Source organism: Cryptomeria japonica, chromosome 6 (genome assembly GCF_030272615.1).
Source record: "Cryptomeria japonica chromosome 6, Sugi_1.0, whole genome shotgun sequence".
In the NCBI taxonomy this organism is placed as follows: Eukaryota; Viridiplantae; Streptophyta; class Pinopsida; order Cupressales; family Cupressaceae; genus Cryptomeria; species Cryptomeria japonica.
The window spans coordinates 343,645,210-343,658,754 of record NC_081410.1 but is presented as its reverse complement, the minus strand read 5'-3'; the positions used below and the strand labels follow the sequence as shown (position 1 = coordinate 343,658,754).

The 13,545-nt window shown below is 39.4% G+C and overlaps 1 protein-coding gene across 5 annotated transcripts in view; it reads left to right on the top strand.

Moving 5' to 3' along the window:
* The window catches only part of LOC131077967 (uncharacterized), a 296,542-nt gene extending 283,203 nt beyond the window's left edge, over positions 1-13,339 (top strand). For all 5 annotated transcript variants that reach the window (XM_058015592.2, XM_058015579.2, XM_058015586.2 and 2 more), the window contains 3 exons: positions 12,546-12,662; positions 12,759-12,815; positions 12,977-13,339. In XM_058015592.2, coding sequence (XP_057871575.1) covers positions 12,546-12,662; positions 12,759-12,815; positions 12,977-13,105 — 303 coding nt within the window. In that variant the 3' untranslated portion in view covers positions 13,106-13,339. The remainder of the gene's footprint in view (positions 1-12,545; positions 12,663-12,758; positions 12,816-12,976) is intronic.
* The last annotated feature ends 206 nt before the right edge of the window (positions 13,340-13,545 follow it).

The following is a 13,545-nucleotide window of genomic DNA, read 5'->3' as shown; positions in this document are numbered from 1 at the left end:
GTGACGGAATTGATGTACGGAAATAACTCCTTGGAACTTCGAAATGTGCATTGGCAGTAAGGAACAATGCACTAGGTGCCATACGGAATGAATGCACTTGTGATACCGTACGAGATGAATGAACTTGCCATGCCGTACGGAATGAGGGATATGATGTAGAATGAACTTGCCATGGCATACGAAATGAGCTGAAAGCCGTACAATACAAAGCAATGATCGTCGTGAAGTCCGTATGGTTATTCCACAATTATGTCGTACGGTGTTGAAAAGGACCCGTACGGTTACTCTAGGAATATGTCGTACAGTTACTCCACAATTATGTCCTACGGGTGGGAGCGTAATGCATTTATGTACTAAGGTGTCGTAAGGGAAGGATTACATTTCGTACATGGTGAGGAGAAGATGGCCGTATGGTAGGGGCAGCATGGTGTTGAACGGGAAGAATGGAAGGCTACCGTACGGTGGCCAACTTAACATGTACGGTATAAGATGGAGACTGCACATGAGCAATACAATGCTGCTGTATGGTGCAAAATTTGAATTGACATTTCTGTGCCATATGAAGTGAAAACAACTATGGAGTCCGTACTGGATAATATATCCCAAGCTATACTGTAGAAATTAGAGGTTGTATAGACAAAACGAGAGGCTCCCTTGACAATGAGACAATCGTACGGGGAAGAACCTGTTGTACACAATGTGTATTATTTTTCTCACTCTCCAACTCCCCTTTCAATTTGATAATTTTCTTTGGCTCCATATTTTTTTGCATTCCATTTCCCATCCCTCCTAATTCCTTTTTCCTTTTCCTGTGAATTTCCAGTGATGTTTATTTCCCTTGACACTTATTCATATGCTCCACGTTAGATATTTTTCTCTTCTTACTCTGGGATGTATCATTCACAATTTGACGTACTTTTCTTGGTTGCTTTTCACAAAGAGTTGTAGTTTCAAGAAAATTGCATGCGAGTGAAAATACCTTATAGTCCTCCATTTGCCAGTGGAAGAGTCCATTCAAGGAACTCGTCTCATCCTCAAAGCAATCTTCCAGTTCGAGCACCCCTTTACCATTGGGTTCCATGTCTTTCCTCCCTTCATCCATACCTAACTCCCCACCCTCAGACTCCGAGACGAAGGATGCTAGTTCTTTACTCAGAACCTGATTCCTCAAGTCGATGACATACTTCCTCCCGTCATTCTCAATCGAGAGTGTGTTCCGCTTCCAATTATGATTTGCCTTGGCAGTGATCAACCATCCTCTCTCGAGGAGTGCATCGTACGCCTTCTTCTGTAACCGAATGACTACAAACTAATACAAAGTCCAAGAAAAATTGTTGTGTCCCAATCACTACTTTTTGTGCCATCAATGTTCCCAACGGCTGGATGCCATGCTGGTCGGCACCTACCAAGTGGAAGGTTGGCAGCCAAAGCGTCGACTTCCCCAGACGTTTCCACATGTCTTCTGGCAATACATTTACTCCCGAGCCTCCATCGACAATGGTGTTTGTCAATTTCTTCCCCATTATTTCCATCTCGACAACCGTCGACTTCCTCTTGATGCTCACTGTCAACAACATTGGATCATTGGACTCATTCCCTTCAAGTGGTGGTTTTCCCGTCAGTTCCTCGTGTGGATTACATTGTTTCTGGATGACTGTGTTGGCAATTGCCATTCTCAATTGCGACATAGTTTGAAGAAGATCTGCCACCTTAATGGGTACGGTTGTCTATAGCACCTGCCGAACTATGTTCTTCTCTGACTCTTGCAATGACGTACTTGCAATTCTATTGGAAGTTACTCGTTCCTTTGCTAACACTTGTTCTACTTCGGCTCATTCCTTTTCCGAACTAAAGTTTGAATACATCGCCTTCTTTGTCTATGCTCTCATGATTGCGAAAACTGCATCCTCCTGTTCATGTCTAGCATATTAATACCCTTCTGCTTTGGGCAGTTGGTGTCTTCATGGTCACCTGGTCCACACCATTTGCACATTAATTGTATGTTGTCTTTCTTGTTATGGCAATCTCTCACAAAGTGCCCCCATTCGCTACATTGACGACAATGTATGATTGGACGTCCTCTGGAGTCATACTCTATTTGGTTTCGCCCTCGTTGATTTACATTGCCGCCAAGTGATACATTTTGAGGTTTTGATGGGCTAGACTCTCCTTGTGTGAAGATCACTTGTGTACTTCTCATCTTCAAATTGTATGGGCACTCCTTGATTGAATGCCCCAGCACTTGGCAAATCTCACAAAACATATATCTAGGACAATTACCTTTTGTGTGCCCCTCACTTTTGCACTTAGTACACCATAGTTCATTACCTTCTTTGTTGGTTCCTTTCTCAGCCTTCGATTCTTTCATCATTCTCAACATATCCCGTCGAAGGGCTTGTACGGTTTTAGATTCTTCGTCACTGCTACCTTCGGTGATCTCATCATCGTCGATCTTCCTCTTCTCTCGGGAGGAGGTTTTGTTTTCACTCTCGATGTCCATCGCCCGATTGTAAGCATAGGCGTACGACAACGGAGGCACTACTTTCATCTTCTTGCGTAGTGAGGGTATCAATCCCTCCATGAACCACCTCTTCTTCAACCTGTCGGCTGGTTGGTTCTCCATCTTGTTCAACAGTTCTTTGAGCCTACGGTTGTAAGCGCGTACACTCTCATTTTTCCCTTGCTTGGTATTATAGATTTCGGCCACGATCTCATTATCATCTCTCAGGAGTTTGAATTCCTCTTGGAAAGCCTTCTTCAGATCACTCCATCTTGTGTTGTGCTGGGCGTCGAGGTCTGTGTACCAGTTAATGGCGATCTCCCGAAGGGTGGCGGGAAATGCCTTCAGCAGTAGTCCTTGTCATCTTGGCCATTTGCCTCCCATATTGTTATACATGTCTTACAATGTCGTACGGGGTCCTCTGATCCATCCCCCGTGAACTTTGACAGTTTCTACTTCTCTTCGGTGTTCAACATTGTTTGCACTCAGAAGGTACATGTGTATTCGCCTTGTGTGTTGGTGTAGTACCCTTACTCGTTTGAACTGATATTTTGTTCTTGTTATTCTCAGTGGATACATTATCATTTGTTATTCAGAATTATATAACAATGTTCCATGTTTTATCTGATTATGAGATATATGATTTATTTGCAGTATTTATGTACTTATGTTTTATGGCATTATATGGTTCATTGCTATGTACTGATGCTTTACTTCATCTATGCACTGTGTATTGTGTATTTGCGAGTGTATGGGATGCATGGGGACGATTTTCCTTCACTCATCTTGGTGAGATAAGGAACGTCGCGATTCTCCTTCATCGGTGTGTATGTTGAAATTTCTATATATATATATGCATGTGTGGTCGGTGATGCAGGATGTTGCAGGTACAAGTACCGGGTAGGTACGGGGTATCGTCTCCACCTGGCTACACAGGTCTGAGCGTGCCTTATATTTTCCGATGGAAGTGAAGGAGATAGTAGTTGACCCTATTTTTAGTCAGTTACACTCGGGTGAGTGCCTTCAGTTAGTCGTTCTGTCAATTGGTTTGGTCTTCATATTTTATTGTTTGATCTTTATAAAAGTCGCATGATGCTTGCTCAGTTTGCGTGTCTAGTGTTCCCAATCTTTGTATGTCATTGGTAATTGTTACGTTTATTACATCTATAAGAGTAAAGAGTAGTTTTGGTAATTAGAGGAAAAAGAATCAAGTGATCTAGTGACTTAATATTGTTTATAAAGGACGAGTTAATATCTTGGTATGAGTTGATATGAATTTTATTAGCTTGTTAGCTCGATAGTTGCAATTCAATCGTTTGAATATATGTAAGGACATTATATACACGGAGGGCAATAGTCACTTATAAGTAGTTATTGGAGTTAAGATAAGGTGATCGTATTATCAGTAGTTGATATCGCCCATCGGATTATTGTGTTTTTGGATTATGCATGCATAAAGTTAGAATTATAAATATATTATATTTAATAAGCTTTTCGAACGAGTTATATATATATATATAATTCGATTGTTCGAATATAAATCTATATGAAAAAAAAAGTCATTAGTTATAAGCATTTGGAATCAAAGTATGTATTCATATATTTAAACGTAAAATTTGCTATGAAAATTAATGTTTAAATATTAAAATGAAAGTTATTAATTAATTATTAAAATATAATAATGAAATTATATTAAAACAAATAAAACAAACTTGATTTTATAGGAGGTGGCGGGGGTTATAGTTAGTTTTAGGTCAACGGTGGTCGATGGTAATATCGACCACCCCCCTTAATATAGGGAGGGGTCGGTATTACCACCGACTACCCTCCTCCTTCATAAACCACGTACTCCCTCTTCCTCCATTAACACTGCAGTCAGCGGGCAATGAGAGGTTTCCTCCATTAACACTGCAGTCAGCGAGCAATGACACCTCTCACCCCTCTCGCTGTTCAAAGCGATAAACAACCACTTCTCCACGTCCAAACTCTTCCACGAGCTGCAGTTCATTGCATCTAACTACAGATTGGCCGATTGAGGAGGGGAATAGACTGGCACGTAAGGTGAAGACTGAAACGTAAACCTTAGTTGACTCAAGACCTGGCAGATTAAACACACAATTCGCTGAATGCAAACACATAAGTGTTTGATGTAATGTACCGATCTCTCCACCCAGCCGATAATTGCTATAACCACGATCAAGGAGCGCAAAGAACTATAGTTAACTGGAGATGGACTCCTTACGTGGAGGAACAAGAAGAGTTGGAGGTAAAAGACTTTTAGTTAATAACTATTACTAAGCCCCAGATTTAGGAGAAGCGATGGGTGATTTTTAGTATAAATAGGGGTGGGAGTAGAGAGGAAGAAGGGACAAGTCATTTTTGGCATCCAAGGAAGGACGGTGGATTGTAGAAAGAAGAATAGAGTTAGAGAGGATATTGTTTTGATAGTATCAAGAGAGTTGTTTTTTTTTAGTTAGAGAGGATATTGTTTTGATAGTATCAAGAGAGTTGTTTGTTTTTTGATAGAGTTGGAAAGTATTGGTGAAAAGGATCGCAAGCAAGGCGCATTTATTGGCGAAAGGGCGTTAATGTCTTTCATATTGATCAACATTTCAAATAGTACTCGGTCATGGCTAGGAGAGCTAGGGGAGGTGGCCGTATGGGTGGTCGCAATAGAGGCAGAGGTAGAGGAAGAGGTGGAGGACGAGGCCGTGGTTCTGATCATCATAGTCCTTCACCACCACCTACTCATGTTAGTGCTGAGCTAGAACAGTCTGTTCATCAGGACTTACCTCGTGCAGAAGAACAGGTTCCCGAAAGGGAAGAGCTGAGACAAATGTTTCAGGAGGTTCTTGCTAGGTTAGGCCCTAGGCCTGAGGTTGTTCAGCCAATGCCAGAAGAGAGAGAGAGGGAAAGATCACCCAGAAGGAGAGGGATTGCAAACAATGAAGATCCAGTTTCTTTGGGTCACATAAAGGACTTGATGAGGTCCAACCCTCCTTTCTTTAATGGTATGGGTACCGGTCTAGAGGCAGAGACTTGGCTTATCGGTCTGGATAGGTGTTGTGCTATGTTCCCATATAGTAGCAACACCAAGGCAAGATGTGCTATTATGCATCTTGAAAACTTCGCGTCAATTTGGTGGAGACTGGAGGAGGAAATGATCGGTGTGTGCATTAACACTGTGACATGGGAGCTGTTTCTGGAGAGATTCAGGGCACGGTTTCTCTCGCCCCAGTGGAAACAGACTCGGGCAGATGAGTTCCATGCACTGCGACAGTATGGTATAACGGTAGACCAGTATGAGCACAGATTCTATGTCTATGTCTCTGTGTATATATAATCTGTGAATTGCTTGAGCTCATAGAATCTGTGCTCATACTGGTCTACCGTCATACCATACTGTCGCAGTGCATGGAACTCATCTGCCCAAGTCTGTTTCCACTGGGGCGAGAGAAACCGTGCCTTGAATCTCTCCAGAAATAGCTCCCATGTCACAGTGTTAATGCACACACCGATCATTTCCTCCTCCAGTCTCCACCAGATTGACGCGAAGTTTTCAAGACGCATAATAGCACATCTTGCCTTGGTGTTGCTACTATATGGGAACATAGCAAAACACCTATCCAGACCGATAAGCCAAGTCTCTGCCTCTAGACCGGTACCCATACCATTAAAGAAAGGAGGGTTGGACCTCATCAAGTCCTTTATGTGACCCAAAGAAACTGGATCTTCATTGTTTGCAATCCCTCTCCTTCTGGGTGATCTTTCCCTCTCTCTCTCTTCTGGCATTGGCTGAACAACCTCAGGCCTAGGGCCTAACCTAGCAAGAACCTCCTGAAACATTTGTCTCAGCTCTTCCCTTTCGGGAACCTGTTCTTCTGCACGAGGTAAGTCCTGATGAACAGACTGTTCTGGCTCAGCACTAACATGAGTAGGTGGTGGTGAAGGACTATGATGATCAGAACCACGGCCTCGTCCTCCACCTCTTCCTCTACCTCTGCCTCTATTGCGACCACCCATACGGCCACCTCCCCTAGCTCTCCTAGCCATGACCGAGTACTATTTGAAATGTTGATCAATATGAAAGACATTAACGCCCTTTCGCCAATAAATGCGCCTTGCTTGCGATCCTTTTCACCAATACTTTCCAACTCTATCAAAAAACAAACAACTCTCTTGATACTATCAAAACAATATCCTCTCTAACTAAAAAAAAACAACTCTCTTGATACTATCAAAACAATATCCTCTCTAACTCTATCCTTCTTTCTACAATCCACCGTCCTTCCTTGGATGCCAAAAATGACTTGTCCCTTCTTCCTCTCTACTCCCACCCCTATTTATACTAAAAATCACCCATCGCTTCTCCTAAATCTGGGGCTTAGTAATAGTTATTAACTAAAAGTCTTTTACCTCCAACTCTTCTTGTTCCTCCACGTAAGGAGTCCATCTCCAGTTAACTATAGTTCTTTGCGCTCCTTGATCGTGGTTATAGCAATTATCGGCTGGGTGGAGAGATCGGTACATTACATCAAACACTTATGTGTTTGCATTCAGCGAATTGTGTGTTTAATCTGCCAGGTCTTGAGTCAACTAAGGTTTACGTTTCAGTCTTCACCTTACGTGCCAGTCTATTCCCCTCCTCAATCGGCCAATTTGCAGTTAGATGCAATGAACTGCAGCTCGTGGAAGAGTTTGGACATGGAGAAGTGGTTGTTTATCGCTTTGAACAGCGAGAGGGGCGAGAGGTGTCATTGCCCGCTGACTGCAGTGTTAATGGAGGAAACCTCTCATTGCCCGCTAACTGCAGTGTTAATGGAGGAAGAGGGAGTACGTGGTTTATGAAGGAGGAGGGTAGTCAGTGGTAATACCGACCCCTCCCTATATTAAGGGGGGTGGTCGATATTACCATCGACCACCGTTGACCTAAAACTAACTATAACCCCCGCCACCTCCTATAAAATCAAGTTTGTTTTATTTGTTTTAATATAATTTCATTATTATATTTTAATAATTAATTAATAACTTTCATTTTAATATTTAAACATTAATCTTCATAGCAAATTTTACATTTAAATATATGAATACATACTTTGATTCCAAATGCTTATAACTAATGACTTTTTTTTTCATATAGATTTATATTCGAACAATCGAATTATATATATATATATATAACTCGTTCGAAAAGCTTATTAAATATAATATATTTATAATTCTAACTTTATACATGCATAATCCAAAAACACAATAATCCGATGGGCGATATCAACTACTGATAATACGATCACCTTATCTTAACTCCAATAACTACTTATAAGTGACTACTGCCCTCCGTGTATATAATGTCCTTACATATATTCAAACGATTGAATTGCAACTATCGAGCTAACAAGCTAATAAAATTCATATCAACTCATACCAAGATATTAACTTGTCCTTTATAAACAATATTAAGTCACTAGATCACTTGATTCTTTTTCCTCCAATTACCAAAACTACTCTTTACTCTTATAGACGTAATAAACGTAACAATTACCAATGACATACAAAAATTGGGAACACTAGACACGCAAACTGAGCAAGCATCATGCGACTTTTATAAAGATCAAACAATAAAATATGAAGAACAAACCAATTGACAGAACGACTAACTGAAGGCACTCACCCGAGTGTAACTGACTAAAAATAGGGTCAACTACTATCTCCTTCACTTCCATCGGAAAATATAAGGCACGCTCAGACCTATGTAGCTAGGTGGAGACGATACCCCGTACCTACCCGGTACTTGTACCTGCAACATCCTGCATCACCGACCACACATGCGTATATATATATAGAAATTTCAACATACACACCGATGAAGGAGAATCGCGACGTTCCCTGTCTCACTGAGATGAGTGAAGGAAAATCGTCCCCATGCATCCCATACATTCGTAGATACACAACACACAGTGCATAGATGAAGTAAAGCGTCAGTACATAGCAATGAACCATATAATGCCATAAAACATAAGTACATAAATACTGCAAATAAATCATATATCTCATAATCAGATAAAACATGGAACAATGTTATATGATTCTGAATAACAAATGATAATGTATCCACTGAGAATAACAAGAACAAAATATCAGTTCAAACGAGTAAGGGTACTACAGTTGGACCTAGGTGGACTGTTTCGACCACTACGTTCTGGTGCTTTCCCTGCACTCTCGGCCACGCAGGCGTCCTCTACATGTCCACCTTTAGCGTCCCCAACACTCTAAGTACTTCCAAGAGTGTTGGACTTGGGTGGATTGTTACGACTGCTATGTTTCGGTGCTTTCCTTGCACTCTCAGACACGCACGTGTCCTCTACACATCCACCTCCAGCTTCCCAACACTCCAAGTACTTCCAGGCTCTGACTCGTCTCTGTGCTCCCTCCGGCCGAGGGTCGGCGGATTACCTAATCGCTTGGCCTTGACCACCCTGTGGCCTCTTCTCACCTTTAATGGGATCTACGAACATGAATCACTCAAGGCTGACCCGATTTCTTTTAAGGCAACGAAGCCAAAATGTTTACCGCTACAATCGATAATTAAATACAAATAATAATATACAAGACAATACATACTAGACATGGCAGTAAAATATATCTTTATTCACACATGCAATTATTATAGAGAAGAGACGAGATGGTCGGCCAAGGATTACAATAGATCCGACTATACCGTCCTACTTCCTTGGCGGTACACCACATATTTAAAGGACCTGACGGTTGCCGAGAGGTACACAATCGTGAACCAACCGACACATAACTACCCGAGATTGACAACCCACTTAATACAATTAATTAATACATTGTCGGATAACAAATATTATCAAACATAACAACAGGCAATTTATGCCGACAACATGACGCTCTTTTGGGCTTAGTTGGCCCTTTCAAGTTCCGACCAAACTAAGCAACGGTTGGTTATAAGCTGATTAGCTAGTCATAATGTTTATACTTTATTGTAATCTGCTTGTTCACTATGTCTACATATATTCATGTGTTTTCACTTCATCGGCTGTTTTGAGAACGCACAAACTATTTCTGCACTTCAACAAGTTTGCGAACTTGCAAACTCCCCAAAAACTTGAACCATTCTCCATTTCTTTTTCCTTCCTTTTGGTCTTTGGCAGTTTGCACTTTTGGTGAAATGGAGAACCAATGAACAAATGTCACAATTTTGATAAGTTTGCGAACTCGCTAACTGAAACAAAACTTAAAACTTTGCATGTTCTTTGTTTGCTTCTTCAATCATTTGCATTTTGCTGATTTGGCAAACTTTATTGCACTTTTGGCAAGTTCGTCAATGTACAAACCATGTCACACTTTCAGCAAGTTTGTGAACCATTGAACTTAGCAATCTTACTCCTTTGTCAAGGTTTTGGGAGATTTGCGAACTTGCAAACATCCCAACTTTTGGAATAAAAACACAAAGGCAAACTCTTGTACTTAGTCAATTTATGTTTTTGCCAACTTAGGTGATTGTCAATTTGTGTTTTTCACCAACTTAGGTGATTGAATAAAGGGGAGAACAACACAACGGAAAGGGACATTTTGAATATAGAAATCCATTTAAGATCTATCAGATTGGTTATAAGCAGAGTTACCCGGGGACGCGTCCCCAACCTGAAAACCCCCGTCCCCGTCCCGGGGACATTTCGGGGACTTGGGGACGGCCAGGGGACGTTCCCCCCCGTCCCCAAATTGCCCTATATTTTGAGGGGGCGTCCCTGAAACGGGGGGACGCCTGCCCTAGCTCTTGGGGACGTCCGTACGTCCCAGGGACGGCTAGATGTCCCATATCTAAGGCCATTAAAAAATATTAAAAAAATTTAAAAAGTTGTATTTTCAATTTTTTATTTAAATTTTCTAATATAGGCCCCTTATTAATTCAAATTGTTATTAAAAATAAAAAAAATTAAAAGATAACATTAATTAAATTTTAAATTTATTAATTTAATTCATTATTTTGACAATGAAACTATATGGCAGCAGTGTAGCCTTTGGGCATTTTGACACAGAGATTAGAAAATAAGTTTTTTAATTTTTTGGGCATTTAGCAGTGTAGTCAATAGAAAAATAACACCCAACACCTTTATTAATTTTTTAATTTTTTGGGCATTTAGCGATGCCCCTTGACCCCACCTTGGGGGCATTGCCCCCAAACCCCCGTTGAAAAATATGGGGGGAAACTGCATCGATAGAAGTAGGGAAAATTTAACCTCCGAGTCTATTGATATGCATATTGACAATGTGAATGAATTGAAATTCTGATTTATGAATGCATAATTGCATATTGTCTATTGAGTATTAACAATGTTGTATGTTCAGAATTTACATTCTAAAATGTTTTCAACTTTTCATAGTATCATACACATGCTATATCCATGTTGTATTGTTTTCATATGGATATAATGTATGTATGCATGCTTTATCCATGTTTTCATATGAACATTTAGAATTTTGAAATTTTCCTATATATTTAAAAATTTTCCTATATTTTATATAGCCGTCCCCTAATTTGGCAAAAAAATTTGCTGTCCTGGAAATGCGTCCCGCCGTCCCCTGCCGTCCCCGTCTTGGAAACTCGGGGTAACTTTGGTTATAAGCGATGAGTTAAAATAGGGAAAGGAAAACAAAATGAATGGGACTCTGGCAATAAAAAACACTGCAAATGTGAGTTGCAATAAGGACGAATCAATTGGTCGGGGTTTTTTCCACTTGCTTGGACTTTTCCTACTACATAGATCTGATCTCCTTGATTCTATCCTCTTGCTCTCTATTTTACCAAAATCACCTTTGTCTACTTTACTCTGAAGATTGGTAGTATTGAGAAATACCTTTAGAGGATTGAATGTATGTCACCTGGAGACATGTTCTCCTAGGTCAATCCTATGTAAAGGGTTGAAGATAACAAGCTTCAGCCGTGCAAATGCTTCCTAGGATGAATGTGTGATCTAGTTTCATTTTAGTGAACCAATTCAAAGTCTTCTTCTTCATTTACTCCTTAGGATGAGAGAGGATGTATGAATGCGAGGATTATAAATGAATTCATTTGAATGCTTATAAATACAAGGACATAACAATAAATCATGCAAATGTGTGTATAGTCAGCTCATAATGGCTAGTGAAAAGGGATAGGAACTTCGGAATTTCAATTTCAATTTTGCAATTTTGAGGGTCAAGTTTGTGGGTGCAAGATTAATGGCATGGTTGTGGAATTGACCTAGGACAAAAAGGTGCAAGAATCAAGGTGAACATGGAATATTATTTTATTTTGGAATACATGCTTGGATTGGTGTAACAAATGGCTAATGTGTAAGAATAGTTGTGGATATGGATCCGATATGGTGAAATGTGGGGAAGTATATGTAAATGGGGATGGACAAAGGATAGTGGAATGAGCCCAACTTCCCACTAAATGTGCCATTTGTCAACATGTTGTTATATAAAGATACTTTACATTCTTCCAAAATGAACACAAAACTAAATGGGAAATAACATGGGTATGCAAATTCCGCCTTTACAAACATATAAAGAATCTTGTGTAGCTATAAGCAGCAAGAATTGCCATGACAAATACTATCAACATCTCATCCTAGCTCAAGAATTTCTCAGCTTGAAATCAAGGAAATTAGGATTTAACAGATATTGACTTCCGTTGAACTAGATATGATATGTTTGATCAACTTGCTTACAAATAGAAAATTTGATTTACTTTGCATGTAAACTTTATATATTAGGTGGTGGATTGTGACAATAGGCTTCATGCAAAGTTCCTGTAAAAAATGAAAACATATATTATAAGGAAGAAAACTGCAAAGACCAATCATCACTGCATTGCACACGCTTGATGTCTTTACGTCATTACAAACAATGTGCCATTTATCATCATGATCTTTGTAAATTATTCTACTCTATCCTTGTGCTTCATAAGCTTAGGGCTTCCATGTTTTATACTAAATTATTTTCTTTAATTCATGTACATTTATCGTCTATTTTGAAGGTTATTAGCAATGACGAGTTATATCACGGAGAATCATCCTACAATGCAGAACTTGTGGCCATTTCTAATGTCTTAGTTCAAAAAATCATAGACAGCTTAAATCAAGCACCCAACTCAGTAATTTGCTTCTTTCCCTTCCTTTGATGGTTGTATTATTGTTGAAATTCACAAGTCTCTGGACTGAAAAAACACTAAATTCTTTGGTCCCTGCAGTATGCACGAGCAAATCAAGCACTAGATATATGCAACTTCTTACTCATTTCCTTCAAGGTAGTAAATTTGTTTTTCCTTTCAAAGGTATTATTAGTTTGTCATTGAAATTCTTACTAAATGCATCCAATTTAGTCAGAAACTTGTATTACTATACTCTTCATATTGAATTAATCTTGCAAATAAGATGACATGTGCATTTGAACTTAAATGCATTGCAGGCCAATAGTGAAGTTGTAGAATCTTGTACAAATTTGATTAAAATTGCTGAATCATCATCACAAGCAAATACCAGATATTTACAATTGACCACGGAATTTTTATATAGATGTACACAATTCCAAAAGTGAAGACAATATATTCATTTGACTGTGAGATAGCATAGAAGCTAGATTACTTGATGGAAATTCCAATCACCATAGTTTTTTTGTTGTTGAAAAAATAGACTTATATCAAGATCTATACCGTGATGATTCTCTAAACATCATTGCTATCTCTAGTTTTGGAAGTGAAGCAGCTTGACCATAAACTTTGTTAACTTTGGCAAAAGCTAAAATGACATTAATCTAATATATCTTGTTCCACACAAAGCCATAGATTTAGGGATTTTTTTGAAAGGTATATGATTCCTAACAACATTTTTTAATCAGCTTCTTGACCTCTTATCCATGCTTGTAAATATTGTTCTTAGTTCCTTTTATTTTATTAACATTTACAAAAATTAAGAGCATAAAACTGCAGTTACAATGGAGTTTTGACCTTGGAAAATGGGAAAGAGAAATAGTATTTT